This window comes from Battus philenor, unplaced genomic scaffold (genome assembly GCF_028537555.1).
Source record: "Battus philenor isolate CCGP_79_NKW_IND1 unplaced genomic scaffold, ilBatPhil1.0.hap1 SCAF_15, whole genome shotgun sequence".
NCBI classification, from domain to species: Eukaryota; Metazoa; Arthropoda; class Insecta; order Lepidoptera; family Papilionidae; genus Battus; species Battus philenor.
Genome location: NW_027181677.1, coordinates 13,185,839 through 13,209,036, shown reverse-complemented (window position 1 = coordinate 13,209,036; position 23,198 = coordinate 13,185,839). Strand labels below are relative to the sequence as shown.

The following is a 23,198-nucleotide window of genomic DNA, read 5'->3' as shown; positions in this document are numbered from 1 at the left end:
GTGGAATTTAACAAAAAAAAATATTTTTTCGTTAAAGCAATTTTCTAAAACATAAGTAACCTAAGTTACTCCTTGTTACATCAGCTATCTGCCAGTATAGTTCCTATCAAAATCGGTCTAGTCATTCCAGATATTACCCGGAATAAACAAACAGAATTTTTTTAAGAAAAATGTAATTTTGTTATATGCACCGTATATATTATTTATCCATAGACATCTAGTAAGAAGCAGTTATTCTTATATTATAAACAGACACTCAAATTTTATTTATTTTTACAGATGTTATAAACATTTTAAATAAGTAATTGCATCGGAATTTTTAATTGTTGTAACATAATAAATAAATAAAGATCGTTTACATCAAGATTTACTTAAAGCAAATGATGAAAGATATTTTATCTGAAGTTATATCAGCTATGAATATCAGCATAATAATACTGGAAGGTAATATAAGATGTAAACATTTCCAATTCCACGAAAACACTTTAGTTAAAACAGTAAAAGGAAAACGTTTACAAATTTGGAAAGTTCCTAGGGGCGATGTTGAAACTTTAGTGGTGGATGACGCCTGAGCTTATAAAACCTAGTGATAACTGCAAATCGCAAACTATACGACGGCACTAAAGACAGTTTTACAGTGCCTCCGTATACGGCTTTATTGCGCTTTGTTCCATACTTTCCTATTGCTCTGCCATAAAGAGCGCGGATATAACATTAGATTTCTGACAAAGCAATATGAACCTTAAATATATTTACAACACAAACGCTACAAATAGAAAATATTTTTTACTTATATGTTACAGTAACATATATATTAGGCATACCGAAAAGTAATGTGGTATCTGTCGACATATTTTACAGAAAAACCAATTGATTTTTACTGCTTCGACAATGAGAATTTGTATACTAGATGTCAAAAGGTTGTTGATAACGAAGGTGAATATATTGTTGATTAGAAGTAAAAACTTGTTAAGAATATAATCGTGTGAATTTAACTCAAAGCGACATTACTTTCAGGTCCTCCTGATAAAACTATGATTAGTTGATCAAAGTGCCGTCAATTTCCTCTCAGTATTGTTAAAATTATGAGAATAGAGATATATATAAATCTTTCTAACAAGTAGATAGTATAATTAAATATCACCCTAGAGTGAAAGAAGACACAGCACTTATAAGTGAAAATAGAGATGAATTATTTCTAGATAAACGCGTGGATGAAATGGTAAAAATTAAATTATTAATAATTAGTACATTTAAAAGTCAAAAAAATATTTACTATTAATAATGTAAATATTTTCATCACCGTTTTCAGATATTTAAAATTTTCTTTTCTTCTCTTTCTTCTTAACGAATGCACGCCCATTGAAAGACAGGCCTTCTCTATAAAGATGGTCACGATGATCAGTTCTATGCTGCCAGCATCGAGATTTCCCGTAACCCATACCGCGTCTACCGCCTCTTGGCTACGGCCATCAGCACGAACGGCGTGCTCTGCCCACTGTCTCTTTATACAAGCAATTATTTGAGCAACATCGGTGATCTATATTCTTTTGGGCATCTCATTTCCGATTAGATTTTGAAACTCCGAGCATAACCTTCTTCATTGCTCTCTGGGTGACCTCGATCCTTTTTATGAGGTCACATGTGACCACTTCTCGGGTACATATTTCAACTCTAACAACACACATTTGTCGAAATTACTTTCAGTAACAGAAAATGGTTTTTCTTTTATTTAATGAAATCAGGCGATACCTCGCGGAAGTCCATCCTAAGTAAGAAAAGGACCAATATTTAGCCTCTTCCGCACATGCAGTAGTAATCGTGCAATAAAGTACACCGCCCGCCAGCCCGCTGATAAATGCGTATGCAGCAAACAATGCGAATCACACAACCGCCACCGCTAAATTACTCAATACGTGTTTCACCCCTCCACGGGGTATCTTCAGGAGTTATGTTACACCGATTAGTGCAAAACGCAGAGTTTTTAAACACAGAAATTGGATTTTGAATAATCTGGTGAAAATGATGATCTTTTAAATAAGAATTAGGATGAATCAAAGAAATCATTATTTAAAAAAAAAACTGAACGAATTATATTGAAGTATATCTTCTGTCATCTATTTTGCAAGTTTTCCGGCTTATGCATTGATACTTCAACTAGCTGATCTACTAGGGTATAGTGCTTACTATCCTTTGCCTGTTATTCACCTCATTCTTGATACACTCTCGTATAAAAACATATAAGCTCATTGGGTGACTGCGAGTTTTCTGAATTTTCTCTTTATAATTTATATTTTCTCTTAGTAAAAATATAAATAAATAAATAAAAGCCATAATTATTTTAATACAACGAATGAAATATGTCATTATTAAATAGCAGTGTTATTAAAAAAAAAAGTAAAAGACTTTTATACCGGCTCCACCAAATGGTCCAGATTTCTCATTATATTAAATGAACGATAAAAAAGAGCTTTCAACGCCTGCAAATATTTAAGCCCGCTTCTCGGTCGAGCTTTCTTAATAATTGCTATTTAATTTTGCAGCTTTAATAATGCGTATAATTTCAAATAAATCTTTAATAATCTGTCCAGATTCAAAGTTAATTATTAAATTCAATAATGAAATAAAATATGTAATACAATGATATATACATCGGTCATTAAAATATAAATAAATAAAAAAAGGATTCTATCAGTCAGGAATATTGTTAATAAAAATAAAATGGATGACAATCTGTGATCAGATGTCGTCATCATATCATCTGATACCCACTGCAAGGTACAGGACTTCAACAGCAATCGTCGAATTGACCAATCTTTCGTGATCGCTACTCGAAAACAGATGAGCCTATTAGACACAAGCAATACTTGGAGCAACGTCGATGTCTGGTTTTGATGCGTATCTTCTCACTTTTACAATACAGTAATGATAGTTAATAGATTTTTAAACATTAAATATTTTACTATTAATTAATTTTTTTTTTTTTATTTTGATAAATATATTTTATACTTTTTAATAAAGTCATAACTCCTGAAGAAGCCTCGTGGAGGGATGAAACACACCTTGAGTGATTTGGCGGTGGCAATTGTGTGATTCACGTTATTTGCCGCATACGCATTTATCAGCGGGCTGGCGGGCGGTGCACTTTTTTGCACGACTACTACTGCATGTGCGAAAGTGGCTAAATATTGGTCCTTTTCTTACTTTATATATTTTGTTGATAATGACAATATGAAGTCCAAAGTGCAATTGCGTATATTGATTTGCATTTTCTCTGTAGATATTATTGCTACTAGCCCTAAGGCTTTTACGGCGTCATATGAACTGAATTCACGGAGCGGAAGGGTACGTGAACTTAAATATTATCGTATATTGATCAAACTTAGACCATATCTATATCGATTGTTAAAACTATTGTAGCAATATCCAACCAATAAAAACCGTCAGCCAATCACAAGGCGTGAATTGTTGTACAGCATGGGATTCCCCTGTTTGATGCGTCTGCTGCGGTGACGTAATGTAGGCCTTACTTATTCTTTTACATTATTAACACTTAAATTCTTAGGAATACATGAATTTAACATGTGAGTATCGGGTCTATCCCGTTATTATAATAACAGTTGGCTGACCACTAGCGTTACAAGTTTAAGGATGTTTCTTTTCAATGCATTGCCGATCACCTTCACCGATCATACTCCCATCTCTAAGACACATTGTATTTTTAAGATTTTATTATTGTTAATTTTAGATTATATTTTATTTTATCTAAGCTAACAAATTCCTTATCGCACGAGTAGAGGGGAACAAGAGATCCCTAAAAGATGATTCCTGAGAGATGTAGTACAAAAATATACATTTTTAGTGATCATTCCGCCTATCCAAGTTTTGTATGTAATTTCGTAAAAATTATTAACTTTCTTAAATTTTTCTTTCTTAGCTGATATTCACTAGGCAACAAAATTATTCCTACGTAATTAAAAGTCTATATACATTATAGTTACAGAGATAACGTGATGAGTCAATGTATAGGTGGAAATCTAAATGCTTTCTCTGCGTTTACACTTGTCTACTTGTTGCCTCAGTAGTGTGGGATGATTAGTAGAGTGTGCATATAAAGCTTTATTGCACTATAGAACTGCGATAACGTTTGTTAATATGAACACCAGGTCTAACCTGTAATAATTGAGGACCTGTGCGAAGACACCAGGATGCCGGTCGAAGAAGTATTCGTTCAAAACTGGATCGTAGTTAGCCAACGCTTCTGTCAGCCTCGACAGCCGGGTGGCGGGAATTTTTTTTAACGTTGCCTTATATGTTTCGTATCTGAAAAGAGAAAGCTTAATTATTAAAATATTTTTGCGGGTACCCTTAAACTAGAGATCCAGAGCTAGATATAGACCTTTACCAAAGATTTACAATAAAGTTAGAAGGGGCTTTCATTCAGGATCCTTTATTGCCGTGTCTATTCGATTACCAGGCCTGAAATGCCATCTGTTCTGCGTACCATGTGGTCGGCCTACTGCCATTTTAACTGACCAATTCCTCACAGATAAGAGATACCTTTGCCTTGCAGTATGAGTCAAATTCAAGAGAGAAAATTCTTATTAAAAAAATTAATGACAAATAGTAGAAACTAAATTTTATTTTCCCACATAAACAACAGTAAATTAAAAGAACCGTATCAAATTTTCGAACATCTATGGTTAGTCCAAATAAATAGTATAAGTTGAGATATATATTTACACATCTGTACAAAAATTTATTAAACCTCTAGCCAAATTTTAACGGATTTTTTAGCTTCATTCAAGCAAAAAATTCATGAATGTCTTAGTAAATTCAGATACATTTATTTCACATCTTTACTCACACAAACACGTGCGTGCGAAAGAGATATAAAAGGAACAGGATATCATAAACAAGTATATCAAGAACTTAAAAGGAGGTTTAACACAGCTGCGGTATATATGAATATTACAGGAATGAATAAATTGGTTTGTTGGTTTAATTTGCAGGGATGATATTATACTGCTACAAAAAGCAACTGTTTGTATTTCTAGCCGACGCTTCTCAGTAGATCAGCTTTCACAGCTGGTGGTTACTTATTCACATATTAAATATAATTACCTTATTATAAGTAAATGAGTTACCAGAAGAGGGAAAACAGCGTCCTCTATATTCTTAGAATACCATACTGCGATCGCCAACCCGCCTACCAAGTTTCGAAATTCAAAATCAAAATATTATTTATTAGATTTTACAAGCGCTATCGAATCACAAATCAAATAATCACAAATAAAATATCGACGTTGTTATCCCTACAGGAAACTACCACAGACTCGGAAGGCTGTACTCAGAAGGGCCGAGAAATTCAACAGTTGCTCTTTACAAATATAATTTAAAATGAGTCCGTGACAATAATCAGTTTGCCGAGTAACCATCAAAAACATTTAAGTTCACGCATTAACAGTTTAGTATTCTTGGATAGAATAGCATGCCTTTTTCAATAATGTGTTTATTATATTGTTTTCTACCTAGTGGGGGGGCGTACTAACGAGCCGGTAGACGCGACGTTGGTAAACCCCTCCACTAGGTAGACCGACGGCATAACTAAGGCCACGGTAAGTGGTTGAATGCGACCAGCGCAAGGTCGATCATTGTGGCGAGTTTTGAGGTAGGCCTATACCTTGCAGTGGTCCATCGACTGAAAAGGAAAAAGAATTTTTTTTAAATCTTTCCAGTGGCAGAGAAATTGATTGTGGAATTTTATTGTACATACGTATATTTCGTCTCATAAATTAAACATAATTTAGTGGTATATAGAACATATATATCTTTTTGGAAGGCATAAGCGTTGCAATAAGCGTCCATGGGTTAAAATGACGACAATGTTGTCATATTAAAAATAATCGACGATTCAATTATTTTTTAATTTTCAAACACAGCACCTTTACGGCTCTAACATCTACATACTAAAATTATAAATATAAACATACAAACAGAAAGTATCAGGAATAATTACAATATCATAATACTTTTAGATATGGAGATAAAAGATTTTTCTTTAACTAAAACAAGTTTCTCGAAGGTTCGTTTGGGTGTATTATTGCGGACATATCAAACGCAGCCATGCCTGAATGGTGGCAGCTTATTTTCACGCTACGAAAATATAATCCGTATTTCGAATTACAATCAATTGATTAAGTGAATTCAGATTTATTTCTTTCACGCGATTTTTCTCTGATTACCTACGTTATGGAATATGGGTTTGCGTATAGTGGTATAGATAAAATCGATATATAAACATCCATACTTTACAAATTCCAGTTATATTTTTAACCACATTATGCAGGTTGATTTTTTATAGATGTAAAGGCTTGAATGTATAGCTTATTTGTTAACAAAAGGATACATCTATGTCTAAATCACCTGCATTTATTTCTATTGGAATAAGACAGGTCAATCACTTCTGGCAGTATAAAGTCTGCAAGGACAGAAAGTAAACTATTATCAATTCTAATTTATTGTCATTTATTACTTCCAAAATCATTCATGATACCGTATACCATATATTCATCATATATAAACTAATCAACCTGTATGACCATTCGATTTCTTTTTTACTACTTTTTTAATCAGAAATAGTATACTTCTCAACATTCCATGGATTCAACGTGCGAGTACCTGGTCCAACGCGTTAGAGAGAAAAAGGTCCCTGAATAGGCCATAGGATGTGTCTTGCAATATTGCATTCACCATCACTGAATAGACTCCTTGTTTCAGGCTCTAGACTTGAACTGTAAAGCATAGCCCCCCCCCCCCAAATATCTATAAAGGGACATACTAAAAGCGCTGCGGTTGGCAGAAGGTTTGGCTATTGCAGTATGGTGGTATGGCACGCAGAACACGCTTATTCCCATTCTGTAAACTTGTTTGTGAGCAGCGGCAATCACATATAATAAATACATAAAGTGTGATTTATTTAAGATTTCAGGCCATGGTAGACTGTTCCATAAGGTCCAGGAAGACAGAAACACAATCTTATTGATATATAATTATTTATTTTTCAGAGTACGTATTGCATGCAAACGGAGTGGTTTTAAATAGAACGAAACTCCGGTAAATCAGTACATCTATGAGGTTTATTGATAAGCGCCATCTAGTGAGATTTTAAAGAAAATATGATAAAACAGTTGTATGTATTTACAAAAGATTGTATCTAGGAAACGAACCTGCGACTTACGATCGCAAATCTCACACATCTGAACTACCAGCGCTTATCTCTACTCAATTTTACAAAGATCCTATCAATGCTGAATTAGAATTCCATTCCAAAAATGAGCTGATGATTGCTCTTGATAAAACTAAATCCTTTAGTGGGTTATAAATAGGTTTCATTGTTAAACCTTTCACTCCTACCTTCACTGCACGTAAATTCACTTCGAATTTATTCTTAGTTATATCGTAAGATACGTTGTAGTACCTGTTCACCTTAGTTATGTCTGCTTTTAATATATTATTTTCCTATAGTACACTTTCTTCTATTAATTCTACATGTTTCAATATTCTTCACAAAATCAATAAGATCGATCTAAATGACAGCACTGCCTTATTCTAAGGCATTATTTATTGTATTTTATTCTGCATTATAAGTGTAAGATCTAAATACAGAGATATTACGTAACCCGCTCCGCTTATGTTACCGCTAGCTCTTCTATAATGTATTACTGCCTTACATGATTTCCCTGAAGGTTACCTGATCCCGCGTTAAATTATTGCAATCTTTTATTGGTATTGGATTTGATTTGCTTTGTTTGCTTGATTGATAAATCTGTAATTCTGTGGTACAGTTAGAATACGAGAGAGACTCAATTTAAGTAATTTTCTTTTCATCTAAGTGACACTAATAAATAATGAAGTATAAAGATTATAAGAAATGTTAAAAAATATATTTTATTTTGATTTTTTGCCATCAAAATTCAAAACTTATCGGTCCTTCACAATTCTTTAGATGACATTTTACAGTTATCTAATTGTTGATTTATTTCTGATAGATCACTTTAAACCTGTTAACCGGATCGTCAGCCCCGAGATCATGGAATGCTGAAGAAGTTACGTCTATCAAAACTATTTTTCTTAACTATTCAATAAACGAATTTTGATATATTCCAATAAAATTAATTATAGTATCATCTTTCGCTATGGATCCACTGGTCCAGAACTTTAGAAATTTCGGTAGAAAATTACGAAGATTATTTTTTTAATTACTTTAAAATTCCTCATTAAAATAAATGATAATCACGATTTGAAAAGATTTTTGGAGTATTTTATTATTTCTAGATTATAGGGAGAAGCATAGATCTTGCAGTTGGCATCTATCGGCTGAAAATAAGAATAAATAGCAATGATAGTATTATTGTCTTAAATATATATATTTGACATCGACAGCTTGCATAATGTCAGCATAAATAATCAATTAATTAAAAATACTTTAACATTTTTCCCAACACATTTGGTTAATGATGGCAGTAACAATAATTTTAAAAGCACGGTACGACTATTGCTTTTTGTTCTTAAGTTCCTACCGTTGCAATATAAACTTTGTCAGTTTTGTATATTTAGGTAGTTTACAGCACCGATAGATGGCGTTGGCTGTCGATTACCACGCGCTATTGTTTTCTCATGCAGTTATAAGGACACCATTCAATAATGCCTATAATAACGGTATATCATTATATAATAGGCATATATTTTGTCACCTGATTATATCTAGTTCATGAACCCTTCTGCTCCGTGAACTCAGTACCGATGAAGCTGTAAAAGCCTTAGGGCTAACAGCATTAACATCTTCAGAAACAATACATATAATACAATCATTTGATGATGTCTTGTTGGCCAGAAACAAATGCCATTTGTACAAAATAGATTCAAAGGAGAGAACGCTGTACCTTGAACTACTAAAAAGTTAAAATCTCCCAAGACAGTGTAACGTTAAATAAAAGTTTCCAAAAAGCTGTGTTTTATTTGGAAGTGTTTTGAAATCACTGAAATTATTTTAGTAATAGTGAAAGTGCCGACAATAAAGCCTGAGTTTTGTTTAAAAAAAAGTAAAGATGCGGTCTTTTCGATGTATATAAATAAGTTTTTCTTTATAATTTTATTACATCTAACAGTCGAGTGGTATGGGGTTATATATAGCGCCCTCATATGAAGCGCTAATAATGGAAAAGGATCAAAGACATCCATTAGCCGCCATTATGAAACCCGCGTTATAAGTTTTATTATGAGCTTAATTATGTTATATTATTACTAAGTTATTATACTATTTCACTTATTTTGACACCCTAATTATCGTTATATATTTATAATTTTCTGTTGCGTTTTGAGAAAAAAATCGAAGTCTTTTAGATAAGTAAAAAAAATATTGTAAATGTTATACAAAGTATTTTCATTATGTTAAATAATTTTTCGACACTTTTTAAGTTTATTCTGGACCTAATAAGTTACCAAAAAATCGCATAAGCATAACGCACGTATAAATTTTCAATACCCCTGTTATTAGGGACCCCTCGTACATTCCCCTGTTTGAGATACGAAGCGACAATATATTCTCAATAAATTTTTCACTGACTTTTTTATTTTCATTTTCATCTTTTATCTTCCTCACATCATTATTTTATTCGTCATATTCTCTTATATTAGTTTATATACACCTATACCTCGCTTTGCGTCGTTTCGTTTTGCGTTTTTTTGATTTCCGAGGTTGCATTGTTTAGAGTTCGAGTCTTTAATTTTTTTATAAATTTTCTTTTTTTTTTCTAAAAGATGGCAACACTTTTGTTTCTAATTGCGCCATGCCATCAAAACTCGGGGATTCCCTTTCTAACTAAAAATCAACCCAATTTGAATACAGTTTTATTTTCACTTTGTTTTGCTAATTTTTAAAGTTCAGTTTCAATTACTTAGTGTGTTGTAATATAGTGTGTTGTGCTTTTTTAAAAGAGAATAATAAATTCATATAAATTTTTCTGTACTGTTTCTGGTTACAAAAAAGGTAAATATTCCAATTTTTTTATTGGCAGAGTTATATTACTTTTGCTTTTTTAAATGTTTACCATGTTCAATTTTCTTTTTAATAACTAGTATTTTCTTCGACCTTTGCATGGTTTGCTATAGAAAATCTTAATTCACTTTACGGCGTTTCAATTTGCGTCGTGTTGTTTTGGATCGTAACCACGACGCAAAGTGAGGTATTGGTGTACTCTATTTTTCTTTCTTACGTCGACTTTCTTACTTAGCCTTTATTTCCAAACTACTACTTTTTATTTTTTTATTTTTGATTTCAATTCTACATCTCATATCATGTATGTTAAATAGACTTCATTTATTATATAATTAATTTGTTAAACACGAATTGTTCAACTACGTTACATTAAGTAAAGTGTAAGAGGCAAAAGTTCTCTATTGAGTTTGTTCAGTGGTTCCAAACTTGCGCTCCTGTTCGCTGAGTACATCAATACCGAAAAGCAAAGTATCTCGTTAGCGGCTATTTTGAGAGCTGTTCAGTTACGTTTGCGATACTTCGCCAACTTACACGAATTGTTTAAGAAGATGTGTCCTGTAAGACCGCAGGATATCTTATATATTGATGAATTTAACACAGTATACTCGTATTAACACATATAGTAGAGTAAAGGACTATGATTGAAAGCAGTATATTGTATAATATCAGAGCTGAAAAAAAAAATAATGGCACTACTTATTAGACATAGTTACATATATTAGGGTGACAGGAAAGTAATGACGTTTCTGTCGATATATTTTACAGAAAAACCGATTGATTTTTACCACTCCGGCATTGATTTTGTATATTAGATAGCAAAAGGTTATTGATAGCGAAGGTGATTCTATTGTTGATTAGAAATAAAAACTTGTTAAGATTGTAGTCGTGTGAATTTAACTTAAGAAAGCGACATTATTTTCCAGTCCCCCTAACACTTCGAAAGATGTTTCAGTTTATGTCTTCGTATCAAAAGTCGCTTCAAAATTTAAAAATTTACTTAATATCTTACCCTTTTGTTAAAAATGTAGTCGTGTGGATTTACCTTAAGAAAGCGACTTTCTGGTCCATCTAATATAATAAATATTCATTATGTACTGACTTATTACGATATTTCTAGAACTGTAAAGTTTAAATACTTGAAATTTTATAGAAAACATTACTTTTGCAAAGTACTAATCTGCTAAGAATTGGATTTTCCGAAATTCCACCAGCAAAGGTTTAAGCGACGTGATAGAAATTAATCACATTTGATCACACTCTTAAATATTTGTTTGTATTTAAATATCATAATCTTGTATTATTTATTTGGAGATCTGGGGAATCCTCCAGTATATCAAAGAAAGGCTAGTTGGGGTAGGACAAGGTTCTATAGGATTCCAACTGACTAAAACACTGTCGTTACAATTCGCGCTTTATTATTGGTGTCTTTTCCTAAAAGGATTTGTTCTCTGTTGATTCCATTCAGATACCTTCTTTTAAACCACAACTTTTGTCCAGATGTAAGTCACTTTGTTTCACGCCAAATCTTTTTTAGACCGCTTCCACTATTCCTTTTAAATGTTTAAGGAGTGGCTTGTGTGATAATAAAGTTAGTTTATTTAATTGTAGCAAAAATGTATTTTAATTTAAAAAATTCAAAAAATTACACCTTCATCCTATTATAATGTAAACTAGGTTAACTTTCCAAAGCTTGAAGCTTTGGAGGTTTGTGAAACTTTAAGCTCAAGTAAGCATCAACGGCGCCGGGCTACTTATTCCCGCACTTAGCGAAAACAAAGTTATAGTAGGTTTAACATACAAGTGAGATTAACTATTTCTAACCACGTTGACAATTTCGATTACCAATATATGGATTTGAATCTGTTTTAAATTTTACTGAAATTTTGAAATATATACTCACTTAGGTGATATGATTGAATTTCTTCTTTCTTACGAATGTCTTAATTAGACTTAAGCCAATCTATTTAAATTTACCGTTAAACCATAAAAATGGGTAATCATAAAAATAAGTCGTTGATAGTAGAAAGGTGAAAATTAAAGGTTGTATATATATTTTCTTTTGGTGCGCTACCTCAATCACTAAAGAGTTTGTAATATAGTTTTTCAAGGCCCCTGTTAGTGGGGGCATTTCGACCTTCCCCTTATTTGGAACCACAGGGACATTATTTTTCCACCTAATAATTATATTTTCGTATATACATATACTTTATTTTTCTTTCTTACATCGCTTTCACCTCCAGAATACTACTTTTTCAGTTTTATTTTTATTTTTTCTTTTCAGTTTTTACTCCACATTTTTCCTAAAATATTTTGTATAGTTCTCTATTCCATAGTCTCACACCTTGATAAGATTGTACCTCACTCTAATCGAGGACTTCTTTTTAATTACGTCACTTATAACATATTTATAGTACTCTAAAATGTGGCGCCTTTGTTCTTCTATCAGCATGGTAAAATATAGTTTAGGACATATTTTCAGACCTATATGTACCATGTATATTCATTCATATGAAATTTCATGAAAATTGTCTGTCTCAAAGGAGTATGCATTACAATTAACAGTGTCACATCAAAATTTTATATATATAGATTTTGTTGTTACGTATTTATATTCGAAATCCTTTATAAAGTCTGTACTAAAAACCGTGTTGACCTTCTCGCAAATTGTACCCTAATAGTCCACTGTATTATTCAAGCAACAAGCTCCTGAATTTCAGTGAAAATGTTCTGCTGAGTCGTTCAGTATATACTAGCTAAATACTCCGACTTCGCTTGTAATTTCGAATTTACTATGCAATTTATAAATAAATAGAACTCTATGCTATAAATAGTTTCAATTATAAAATATAGAATTTAAAGCAAGACTTTCGAAAGTTAAAAATCAACAAAAATGTTAATGGAATCAGGCGTTGTTTTGCAGAAGTCCATCCTAAGTAAGAAAAGGACAAATAGTTAGCCACTTCCGTACATGCAGTGGTAGTTGTGCAACAAAGTGCACCGCCCGCCACAGACTCGTGTTCGGCACTTTTCTTACTCAACAAAATTTATTAAAAAAGTGAATATAATTTGACTTAAAATTTCCTTAAAAGTATGTTATATTTTCGTCACAATAATTATCCCTGTAGGACGCCCACAGTTGGACATATGTTCAAATTTTCTACAGTACAGAAGCGGCCTGTATCCAGCGTTTTATTACAACCTTTTTTATTTATTTTTCTAGTCCAGTTTTGGAGTTTCTAGTTCAACCCCTACCATGGGTGTACAGTGTCTTTATTTACAGTGTATTTTTCAAATAATTATTATCCATACTTATCTTTCTTCCTACTCAATGTCTTTCATTCTTTCATATATTTACTTCACAATATCCTTCATTTGTTTCCATACTTTACATCCACCGCCTTACTTAGTTTACCTTCTGTTCAGAGTTCTACAATTTTAAGTTTATTATTTTTATCATGTGATAAACATTTTACGACCTTTACTGGATCGTATTCTCACAAGTAAATCGACGTTCTATTATGCATTTACTGGCTACTGGATTCCATTTCAAAACTTAAAGGCTCTCTGTTCTGCATATAAAACGTACCATCTGCTACTTCAACTTGAGTGGTTACTTTTTGAAAAGAATATTATCACAATTTATAAGTACATCTGTATAATTATAGATAAAATATCTATAACACGTGTAATATAGTAAAAATTAAGTTATTTCATTGCTTCTCAGAAATTTTTAATTCTGTATAATTTTTAACATGTTACTTTTTTTAACGAATATAGGTAAAGCATTTGACCTCTGTCTCGCCTCATGTTAAGCGATAGCCTAGAAACCTACTCACTCTTGTCTTGAATATTTCTAAGTTATAACTTGTTGGAAACAATGACACCGGTTCATACCTTAACTGTTCGTACTATAAAAGTGATATTCTTTTTGCACACATTTTCTTTAAGATTTTTTTCTTTCGTATGATTTATAAATAAAAAAATAAATCATTAAAAAAATTATAATCTACTCTATTCCTTTTTGTTCCGTATTAGAGAAGATATTTCCTGACGCACCGGCAGCGAAGAGTCGCCCACTTCTCAGCTGCGTCACGCGGGGACCAGCATAAATGCATGCTAATTACAACTCAAGCATCGCTTCGAGCATGGCATTTGCATACGAAATAGCGGAATATTTTATATTTTGAATGGTTGAAAATTTATTTCACATTTTTTTTATAATTTTTAATTTTAAATTGTTAGAATATAGTCGAATATATAATTTTATTTATCCTTTAGAATAAATATATGATCAAAGTCTTTTCAATGTATATAAATAAAGTGATATAATATATTTAAATATAACAGTTTGCTACAGATTCATTTAACATAATAATTTTTATATAATTTAAATATATACATATATCCGTATGCGTTTTTAATTAATCTCAATATTTCGCATTACCCATTTTATTAATAATGTCAAATAACAGATTTATAAAACATTTCGTTATGAATAAAGTATGTTATTTATGTGAACTTTTATGCATTTCTCAAAGTAAAGAAAAAATATTTTTTTTAGTTTTCTTCTTCTGTTATGTCGAACATAGGTGCGAAAATCGACGATTTATAGCACGATTGCTATTTTACCTTATTGTAACCAGTCATATTGGAAATCTCTGGAAAATGTTTATGTTCAGCAGAGGACATAGTAGGTATAAAATACTGTTGATGGTGATAAAAATGTCATCATCGTATTAGCTTAACGACACCCACTGCAAGGTATAGGCCTTCACCAAAGATATCTATGGGGGATATAACATAATCGCTATAATTGTCAGACAGGTTGGCGATGGCATTGTGGAATAATACGCAGAACACGCTGTTACCCATCTTCTGAAAACTTGTAAGCAGTGACAATCTTATATAAATAAATATTGCACAAAGTTTGAATTATATAACACTGTATCCTGGAAATCGAAGCCGTGATCCACGATCGAAGGTCTTATTACTCTACCACTGGACTACTACTGCTCAAAAGTGTCTTACATTAATTAAAGGTAATGACCTATATATTCACTTCTTTAAAGCTAAATTGAAATTTAAAACTTTGTGGTAGAGAAAATAATTTCTGTAGAACAGCTTAAAATGTACTGCAGTACGTAACTGACTTTTCTTATAAAATCTTACTTTATGTAGTATTAATAATTTTGGTAATTTGATGTATAATTTACTTGTAATAATTGTAATCCAACAATAAACCTTCTTTTCTTTATTTAAATACAGTAAGAAAAAGCGTAATCTTATTTATAATTTGATTATTGAACAATATCTGACCAAAAGGAAACAAAATAAAAAGATGATGTAGTAAAAACCTAAAGATGCCAATATAAACGATGAAAAAAGTTGATGAAAATGTGAAGGATGTAAAGAAAATGATGAAAAAAATGCGACGGAAGGAAGGTGAAAGATTAAAAAATATATATAAACTAGCTGATCCCGCAAACGTTGTTTTGCAAAAAAAATTAAAGTTTTTAATTAACAAATTAAAAATAAGGGTTAATCGTATAGGGGTGAAAATTTAGGGTTGTATGTATTTTGGTATGCTGTATCATAACAAAATAAAAACCAAAAAAATTGTTTAAAAAAAAATTAGGGGTGGACCACCCTTATCACTTAGGAGTATGAAAAATAGATAGTAGCCGATTCTCATACCTACTGAATACGCATATAAAATTTGGTAAAAATCGGTCGAGCCGTTTCAGAGGAGTTCAAGTTCGAACACCGTGACACGAGAATTTTATATATTAGATAAAAAAAATAGCTTACTTGTTGTTGTTACGTCCCTGCTCCCCAAAAAGCAAGGAAGAACGAGTGGCCATTAAATAATATCTGATCCTGTACACTGTACTTCCAAGAAAGAATTATAAACCTAACGCATACTAAAAGGAAAAATATATTAATGTAACATATTTCACAGTGATGACTTTATACACGGTGATTGAATATATTTGTAAAGGCTTTAAAGTTTTTTACTCACAAATTAGTTATATATATATATACTAGCTGATCTCGCAAACGTTGTTTTGCAAAAAAAAAATTTAGGGGTGGACCACCCTTATCACTTAGGGGTATGGAAAATAGATAGTAGCCGATTCTCAGACATACTGAATATGCATGTAAAATTTGGTAAAAATCGGTCAAGCCGTTTCGGAGGAGTTCAAGTTCGAACACCGTGACACGAGAATTTTATATATTAGATATACTCCATGGTAGCCTCTGTTCCAACACTTACCATCAGACTATATATCTGTTACACAGAGAGTTACTACTGAAGATTTATTCAGTCCGTTCAGACTTCAAAGCCAGTCAGCTGCCACTCACTTTGAAAGCTCATTTTATCGGGTTATAATTACACCGTGTACAGTCGTGCTCGCAAACGTTGCACCCATCAGTCCGTTACACGTGACTTTGTACACATGACTGTACATATGGCGTAATAATATTTCATATAACATAATTAGGTTGGTATAGGAATCGAAGCGTGAAAAATTATATGAAAGCAGCCATGAATTATTATTCAATGTACTTTATTATTATATTATTGTCTTTTGACTGTACTTTCAATGGTGTCCGAATGAAAATTGCAGATACCTCGGGTTGCAGGGGGCAGGGCGTGGAAGACGTCTAGTCTGAGACTTCTATTTAGGTGGCAAAGATCAGGGTCTCCCAGAGGAGCCGCAGCTCGGGGCACTACCTACAACTATTTCACCAGATTGAGAATCCGCCGAGCTCTGGATCTCTTAGGTTGACGCTCCATAGAGTGACTTAGCTCAAAGGGGGGAGAGCTCGTGAATGGACTTTGTCTTGGTCGAAGATACCATTTCAATACAAAGGCGTTTGATAGAGTAATTAGTGGTTCTGAAACTTGCCATTTTTTTGGAATGTTAGATTCAGAGGATGATGTATGTAAATGATTCGATATCATAAAAGATTTTTTATGGTCCCGTTATTAGCTGTCTCACGTTCCTCTATCTTGTAGAAGGACGGGGTCATTTCTTTTTGCTTAATAATTTTTATTTCATACCTTATTTAACTTCTGCACTCTATATCCATTTTATCATTCTTTTTCTTACATTCCACATTTCGTCTGTCTTACCCTTACATACCATTTCTCTCTTTTCCGGTTCTTTTCTTCCGTCACTTAATCCTTAGTTTTACAGTTTATTTATTTTTTTCATCTATTTTACAAAATTTATTTTTACAGTAATTATTTTGTTTACGATTTATTTCTTATTTGGTTTTATATTTTTTTTAAATCTTTTATCGTTTTATTATATCTATTACATCTTTTCTACACAGTTTTACGAATTTAGGCCTCGTATTTTCATCTCTTATTAGTAAAGTCATTGTTCCTTTGTCCTCATAACAGATAACATAGATTTAAACTCAAGGAAAAACCCTCGTGCACCTGTGACCCTACGGTAGACAATATCGTAGCGCAATTATCACTGGCTGTTCCATACCTGGCTCTCTAAGATCGGATTGCCAGTGTTGATTGCAGCTATGGGTCGAAAAAATACCTCGCATCTCTTATGGACAATGAGGAGAGTCGGGGGGCATTTCTAGAGTACTGCAGAAGGGTCAAAGGCAAATAATAAGACTAGTCAAAATAAACACTAAAATCTGTGGTAAATGTAAAGAAAATAGGAGAGAAAAAATAAAATCATAAAGGAATGTAAATGCAAAAATGAAGCAGATAAACAGAAGTAAAACAGAAACAAATGTAAACCTGTGGTATTGTTGTAAGGAGACGAACGTGTGGTGATGAATGAAAGGATTATGAAAAAATTAAAAAAATGAGAATTTTTATAGAATAAAATATGAATGAATAAATCACATATACTAATTATATTGTTGTAAAACCAGTTCCTATGTACCCAGGACAGAAAAAGCTATCATAATAGAACTTTCAGAGCTCGACATAGGCATCTGTGTGTTACCAATAGGACCCATCTGAAGCGACCTACACACAGCGTCTTATGGCACTGACAATACAAGATTTAACAAATGAATAAATATTGATATAGTTATATGTTTTATTTTAGATCGAGACTACATCAATCCACCACCCACCTCAGAAAGGGCTAAAGTTTTTAGTTTTCGGCTTAGACGGGAGAGAAATTTCTTGTTATTCAAGTCTAAATTGTACACCTGTAAAACACGAAGCTGTATTTCAAATTATATATTCATGTATTTAATGGAATCAGGCGTTACCTTGCGGAAGTCCATCCTAAGTTTGTACCAAATACAGAGTGCACTAATCGGTGTAACATAACTCCTGATCCTACCACGTGGAGGGGTGAAACAGGTTGAGTGGTTTAACGATGGCAGTTGTTTAATTCGCATTGTTTGCCGCATGCGCATTTATCAGCGGGCTGGCGGGCGGTGCACTTTGTTGCACGACTACCACTACATGTGCGGAAATGGCTAAATATTGGACGTTTTCTTACTCTATATTTATATATCTATGTTGTATTTTTGAGTTCAGATCGAAATCTTCTGGATGGGCTAGATAACCTATTTATAAAGGAGAGATAATGTAGAATTCTTTGCCTCCAAGAGCTAAACCCCTTTGAAGATATCCTCAAATCTTAAAGCTCCAGGTCAATACTGTCTTTAAGACAAAACCTCCAGCTTCGCTATAAAGCCTTTAAAAGCAATCGAAATTCGCAACCAAAAACCAGTAAACTACGTAATTTTATTTATTATTCCGTAATATCTATTCCTTTAAGGATTTTCGCAATACGATATTTGATGATAGCTTTAAAGGTGCTTAGTATTACTTCAAAGCAAGTTAGTCACGCAATGTTTCTTTCATAGGAGATTATAACGCTACTTAAATCTTCCATTGCTCTCTGAATATTTGATTATTTGTTATGCCTTTAATGATTCGGTATAAAAGCTTCTATGTAGTTCGTTATGACTGTTTTGAACAATTTTTTTAAAATTAATTAATGATTGTTGTTACAGAGGATATATCTGTAATATACGAAACTGTAGATGAAAAAATTACGTTTCAATTAAAAAAAATAAACTTGAGACATAAATAATAATGAAAATTATAATAAAATTTCCAATAATATCAGAAAGGAAGAGTAAATTAAAATATATTAATTAAAAGACATTTTTTTTGTTTATTACATTAAAATAGATCAGTTGCTATACTCAAAACCTGTTTCATAAAACAATCCAATGCCTCACATGTAATTTATGAAACAAATACAGTGTGAATGATTTTTAGTGATAATAAACCTTGGAAGTAAATTAATGTACCACTATATTTAGAAGATTGTGATAGTATACAACCTGGACTTTGTATATACATTGCTATCTTTCTTACCTTTATCTCTAATGTTAAACATATAAAAGTTTTCATGTATACTGTCATGAAAAAGTAAGGTGAAATTTTCATTTTAGACTCCCGTGCATTAGAAAGGCATGTTATTTTTTCTATATTGATAGGACTGTCTATTTTTCAAAAGTTAGAATATCATTTGGCTCAGCCTAAACTATTTTAAAGAATATTTTGAATCTCAAACGCAGTTTTAATTGGTTTAAAAATCGCTCAATTTTTTTTAAAAAAAAAGCTTCAATAAAAACCTCGATTTACATCATTTGGATTTGGCTCCGTTCGACTTCTGGCTATTCAGCAAACTCAAAGAGCCAATACGGAGACGCCTTTTTGACAATATTGAGCAGATAAAAACCAAGTCGATGATTTTGAAGGATATACCGAAAAGAAACTATTTCGACAGTTTCGAAGTCTGGAAAAGGCGTTTACTAAAGTGCATTTTATCGAACAAGGATTACTTTGAAGAGAATGAAATCGGTTTTTAACAAATTCTTCCTTACTTTTTGATCACAGTATTATGCAATATCATAATTATTATTTTACTAAACATTTGTCGTAGACATTCAGCCTTCGCTTATAAAAATCAATATTTTATATATACACTTGTAAATTAAATGACGTTATATATATAAAAATATTAGGAACAAATAATGATTTTTCAAAAAGAAAGTCGGCCAATATATGTCAATGCAGTGTCATGGCTTTTATAGTAATGACACAAGCGTTGTATATACTAGTGTAACAGACAGACTTCGGAGTGAATAAGTGAGGCGTGTTCTAATTAGGATGTCGCTTTGATTAAAACAAAATTGTATTTCAATTATCATATATCTTAGATCAAAATAAATATTCAAATGTTGAAAAACTAGTTCGGATATATTGTTTATATTTCCTTGATGTACCTACCTCGTGTCTCTAAGAAAAATATATCATACTAGCCGCAACCCGCGACATCATCCACGTATAATTAAACATAAAAAATATTTAGTTTTCATTTTTATTTTAATTATATAAGCCGGATATGAATTTCTTTAATGAAATGATAAATCTTCGTACGGTACGGTTTCTAGATGATGAAGAAGCGACTGCGTTCGGAAAGGCCATAAGTGTGTAAGTATTAGGGGGACCGGAAAGTAATGTCGTTTCTGTCGACATATTTTACAGATACCGATTGATTTTTACTGTTCTTAGAAATTTGTATACTAGATAACAAAAGGTTGTTGATAACGAAGATGAATATATTGTTGATTAGAAATAAAAACTTATTAAAATGTCGTCGTGTGAATTTAACTTAAAGCGACATTACTTACCTTTCCCACTGATATTTTAAATACCAATATTTATAACTTGATAATAGTTTGATTTTTAATATTCGAAAAAAATTTATGTCACATCTAGCAATATTAATATAAACTATAAACACAGTATTCTACGATGCATAGATTGTCATGGGTAATTTTGAAATAATAAATCGCTTATAAGTTCAGTGTTAATGTTTTCTATTTAATGGAATCAGGCGTTATTTTGCGGAAGTCCATCCTAAGTAAGAAAAGGATCATTATTTAGCCACTTCCGCACATGCAGTGGTAGTCGTGCAACGAAGTGCACTGCCCGCCAGCCCGCTGATAAATGCGCATGCGACAAACAATGCAAATTACACAATTTCCACCGTTAAATCACTCAACACGTGTTTTACCCTTCCACGGGGCATTTTCAGGAGTTATGTTACATCGAGTAGTGCCTCTCCAAAATCGCCGTCAACATCAAGGGTCTGCTGGGATTTCTCGAGGAATTGCGTTGGTCCGCAAAACGAGCGCATTGCCGTTTAGTTGCGGAAACCATCCCTGAGACAAGACAATACAAGTTCACTGCTAGTTTAATTTTTGATACTCTTACAATTTTTAATGTCACATCTCGTAACACATCTGTCTACATAGGACACAGATAGGGCTTACAACACCGGAATTCCGAGATCCCAAATACTTTTTTCCGGTATTAAAAACTGGTATTTTTACTTAAATACCGGTTTTTAATCGAAGATTTTGGGACCAGCGAGAAATCAAGACGGATCTTGGAGGCTCCGAAAGTATGCCGAAATTGAGACTTTAGTAGCACAGCCAAATATCATTGGCGAATATAAAGCTGAACGAATCCGCTGGCTTAGTCACTTGGAGCGAATGGGATCGGATCGAAGCGTGAAGGTAGAGTACCTGGAAAAACCGAGGGGTCGAAAACCAGTGGGTATACCGAGGTATCGCTGGATCGATCGCTTTGATGCAGACTTGCGCGAATTGAATGTCAACCAATAGCAGACGATGGCACAAGATAGAGGAAAGTGGAAGTCTCTCGCTTCGGAAGCCAAGAACCGCTTTGGGTCACTGAGCCAGCGAAGTAAGTAAGTAAGTAATTTAACCCGATATTTCAAATTTCAAGTACCAGCATTCAGATTTTAATTCGGTATTGTAAGCTCTAGACCCAGATGTGTTCTCCTTAACCTCAGGAGGTAGGGCAGGCCCTGTTCCCCCTTATTTAAACGCACTAAAGCGAGGTTCAAAAGCAGCAAGTTATTTCACAATTTTCTCAAACCACTTTTATACTCTTGAATACTTTATCGCGGTACGGAAAATATGTACATTCTTACCGACGATGAAAGTGGAGCGCTCGTATAATGCTCTTCTAAACAATACGTCATCTGCGCCCGGGTGTGAAGTGACGTAACTGAAATTTTAAACTAAAACGTTTCACTAAGCGATTTGTTCGACTTATAATCTTCTTCTTCTTGAAGTGCCTCTCCAACTAGTGGTGGTTGGCTATCAGCTTCCCGCTCTCTTCCTTATTTTTGGTTCTGCGTAATAGCTCAGCAGCGCTGGCGATTCCGGTCCACTTTCTAATGTTACGAAGCCACGACTTCTTTCTCCTACCAACCTTCCTTTTACCAGCGACCTTTCCCATCATGATAAGTTGAAGGAGATTGTATCGTTGGTGTCGAAGAACGTGTCCCAAGTAAGCGATTTTCCTTCGTTTTACTGTGAGCATTAGTGCGCAACTTATAATAGTTACATATATTATTGTCGAAATATATCATTCAATAGATTATTCTAGAACTTTATGATTTAAGTCGAAGCCTCATTAGTGAGGATCGTGATCATTTTTGAAAAGTTTATCGCGCAATATGTTACGCCATCTGAGCATTTCTTCATTTATTCCTATGTCACCAAGATGGGGCAGAGGGCGTCCATAGTCCGTCGCCATCCCGAGCGGTCTTGAGCTTCGCGCTTTACTTCGCTCCACGTCATTCCTGAACGGTATGGTTATGTAATGTTTCAGTTTCTTTAATCTTTTAGTTTCAGATAAGCGAGTGACCCACTGTACTCTAGCTTGCTGGTGGGGTTGAACTTTTCTTGCTCGGTTTGTATTGCTTCGGTCACTGTGATATCAGGCATGGTTCGGATCTAAAAGGTGTGTGGTAACGAAAAAAAAACCTGCGTTGCGTAATTTGCATTGTTTGCCGCATACGCATTTATCAGCAGGCTGGCGGGCGGTGCACTTTGTTGCACGACTACCACTGCATGTGCGGAAGTGGCTAAATATTGGTCTTTTTCTTGCTTAGGATGGACTTCCGCAAGGTAACGCCTGATTCCATTAAATAGATGGCATTGGTCAAAAGGCCTGGTCTGATTTTAAGCCGCAGGTCGCTATTCCCTTGATGGTGGTGGTAATCACACGCGCAGTCACGACTGATCA

The 23,198-nt window shown here is 33.2% G+C and overlaps 1 protein-coding gene across 1 annotated transcript in view; it reads right to left on the bottom strand.

Moving 5' to 3' along the window:
* The window catches only part of LOC137919030 (potassium voltage-gated channel protein Shaw-like), a 170,235-nt gene extending 147,338 nt beyond the window's left edge, over nt 1-22,897 (bottom strand). The window contains exons 1-2 of the mRNA XM_068761993.1: nt 22,827-22,897; nt 4,174-4,323 (exon numbers count right to left, since the gene is read on the bottom strand). Coding sequence (XP_068618094.1) covers nt 4,174-4,323; nt 22,827-22,897 — 221 coding nt within the window. The remainder of the gene's footprint in view (nt 1-4,173; nt 4,324-22,826) is intronic.
* Nucleotides 22,898-23,198: the final 301 nt, after the last annotated feature.